Genomic DNA, 2,610 nt, shown 5'->3' with positions numbered 1-2,610 from the left:
GCAACAGGATGCTCATAGCCTGCAAAGGAGACGAGAGAACAAAACAGCGCTAAAGCAGACCAACAATGCTCTGCTCTGTCTTATTTTATTTTATTTTTATTGCTCTTGGCTCGCCTCCAGCTCCCAGTGACAAGTCCTCTCAGCTTTTTTCAGCTAGCAGCGGTCTTTTCAAGTGGCCGGGCACCCGGGGAATGTACAGTGTGGCAACTGAGCTCAGGCTTCAGCCTGTACTGGAGCCCAGAGCTCCCTGCTCAGCTCGAACGCGGCAGCCGCGACGTCCCTCCCAAGCTGCTTCCCCAGGCAGAGAAATGCAGCCGGGGCGGAGCTGACTCACACTACAAGCAGGGAGTCCCAGCAACAGGATGCTCATAGCCTGCAAAGGAGATGAGAGAACAAAACAGCGCTAAAGCTCATTTCTCTTAATTTGACTTTGAACTCAAAGCAGCAACCGTGGGCAGAGCAGCCAGCAAGTAATGGCCCTGCTGGGATCTCTTGGCCTTGGAACATAATAACACAACGCCGGGAGAGTCCCCAAGCGCCCACGTCCTTCACAAGGATCCTTCACAAGACAAGCTACGCTAATCTGGAACAAAAACACGAATCCAGTCTTTTCTTTCTGCAAGGAGCGCTGGGTCCAGCAGTGATCCTGGACAGTGGAGACCAACTTGGCAGCAATCTTTGCAGGCTTGTCACCAAGGCCACAATTTGAGTCCCTTCCCACCCTGGAAAGAACATCTGGAGACTTAAATCTGAATTTGGAAGCACGGAGCCCTCCCAGGTCACAGATCTATCCTCAGGTTGCCTAAGGTTTGTCGTTCGCACTCTAGGCTGGTGGTTTCTTGCAACAAAGCAGCGGTTCCACATTTCCAGGTGTTGGGTGGTAGCAGTGGAGCCAGAACAACGCTGCAAGGAGCCTGATGGGCAGTGACATTGCAAACAGGGCTGAGCAGAGACACAGGTTATCCCTGGGGCATCCCAGATGGGAGGAGTCAAGGAAGGAGAGGTTTGCCTTTCCGGAACTGCAAGAAATTGTTGTTCTAAGGACACCTTTAACTGCTTTTTTCCAAAGTTGCCCTCCTCTTGCAGGCTACAAATTATCTGAAACCAGCAAGGGTTTCATTTAGATCCTTGAACTACTCTGGCGAAGAGACTATGTTGAAGGCCACAGGGTGTTTAAAACACACACACCCATACAAAAAAGAGACTGCCTTGTACTTGTTTTATACCTGGGGCCATTTGTCAATGTATGGAATCAGCATCCTCAGTCTGGCTTCCACAGCATCTCTCAGGAACTGATCTGTAGGCTTCTTCCTGGGTGAGAAAAACAAAATATAAATATGAAGAACGCCCGAGCGTTACGTATCCTCCACCTGCGCCCCAGGTGGCATCTCCATCTGCTGAGGAAGGTGTCTTTTCACGCCCGATACTCACTCTGCTTCGCCCAGCTGCACTCGGTTCTGTTCCTGCTCCAGCAGCTCAGACAGCTTGATGTTGCACTGAGACACAAAGTGCAGGACCAGTTCGCTGCCGTCGCTGTGAAACATCCCCGCGGCAGCACCAGAGAGACCCAGGGTCTGCAGGCAGGCAGGGAGAAGCACAGACTAGGTCATCCACGGCTAAGCACGACCCAGCTAGGATCGTTATTTATTTCATGAATGAAGTTGTATGAATTTAAACAAAGCAACACTGCATTAAAAAGCGCTTCCTGGACACGTTTTCTTCTCTTTAGGATCATGCCTTAGTTTAACTTTGCTGGGGTTTATCACAGAGTACCTGGGACACATTCCTGCCCGGTACCGTTTGCTGACTAGGGTGCATCGCCCAAGAGTATGTGGGGGAAGCATGCAGGCCTGGCTGTCTTTGGACTTCAGCTCCATCCAGTTTTCCACTGGTTTTTTGCTTCTCTCCCCACATACCTTGGCTCCCTCTGCAATGGCTTCTGCAGTCCAGCCATGTTCAGGCACAAACTCCAGCGCCGCTGTGAGGATTCGATGCTGCAGCTGCTCCTCGCTCTCATAGTCCTCAGACTCCTGGCCGCCCTGGCCAGTGTAACTATGAGAAGGTATTGGTACAGTGAGGGGAACGTCACCATCAAACGTCAGCAACCCGGCCTCTGCCGCTCACTCGCTGCCACCAATCTGTTTGTTTAGGAGAAATCTCGCCTTCTCCAGTAAAATCCTTCCCTTTCCAGAAAAAAAAGGATTCTTAACGAACCTTTGTAATGAGGAAAATAAGGGAGAGCTCAGTCTAGGTGCTTTTCTGGAGACCAGTTAGCCTTAGATTCCCCCTCCTTTTAAAAAATCCCTGAACTAGAAGCTTTTGCAACAAAGGCTTTATAGCTACAGCCACGTGGGTGCATTAAGAAAAGTGTGTCCAGCAGGGCCAGGGAGGTTCTCCTGCCCCTCTGCTCTGCCCTGGGGAGACCACCCCTGGAACCCTGGGTCCAGTTTGGGGCTCCCCAGTTCCAGAGAGACAGGGACCTACTGGAGAGAGTCCAAGGGAGAGCTACGAGGGGGATCAAGGGACTGAACATCTCTGCTGGGAAGAGAGACGGAGAGACCTGGGGCTGTTCAGCCTGGAAAGGAGACGGCTGAGAGGGGATTTATGAAC

At 51.5% G+C, this 2,610-nt stretch overlaps 1 protein-coding gene across 1 annotated transcript in view; it reads right to left on the bottom strand.

The window, feature by feature from the left end:
• Positions 1–4: 4 nt before the first annotated feature.
• The window catches only part of LOC104274259 (ubiquinone biosynthesis protein COQ9, mitochondrial-like), a gene marked incomplete at both ends in the record, with an annotated part of 3,370 nt that continues 764 nt past the window's right edge, over positions 5–2,610 (bottom strand). The window contains 4 exons of the mRNA XM_009869840.1: positions 5–19; positions 1,227–1,311; positions 1,432–1,574; positions 1,917–2,055. Coding sequence (XP_009868142.1) covers positions 5–19; positions 1,227–1,311; positions 1,432–1,574; positions 1,917–2,055 — 382 coding nt within the window. The remainder of the gene's footprint in view (positions 20–1,226; positions 1,312–1,431; positions 1,575–1,916; positions 2,056–2,610) is intronic.

The sequence above is a fragment of the Apaloderma vittatum genome, unplaced genomic scaffold, assembly GCF_000703405.1.
Source record: "Apaloderma vittatum isolate BGI_N311 unplaced genomic scaffold, ASM70340v1 scaffold42045, whole genome shotgun sequence".
Taxonomy (NCBI): Eukaryota; Metazoa; Chordata; class Aves; order Trogoniformes; family Trogonidae; genus Apaloderma; species Apaloderma vittatum.
This window is presented reverse-complemented; position numbering and strand designations above follow the sequence as displayed.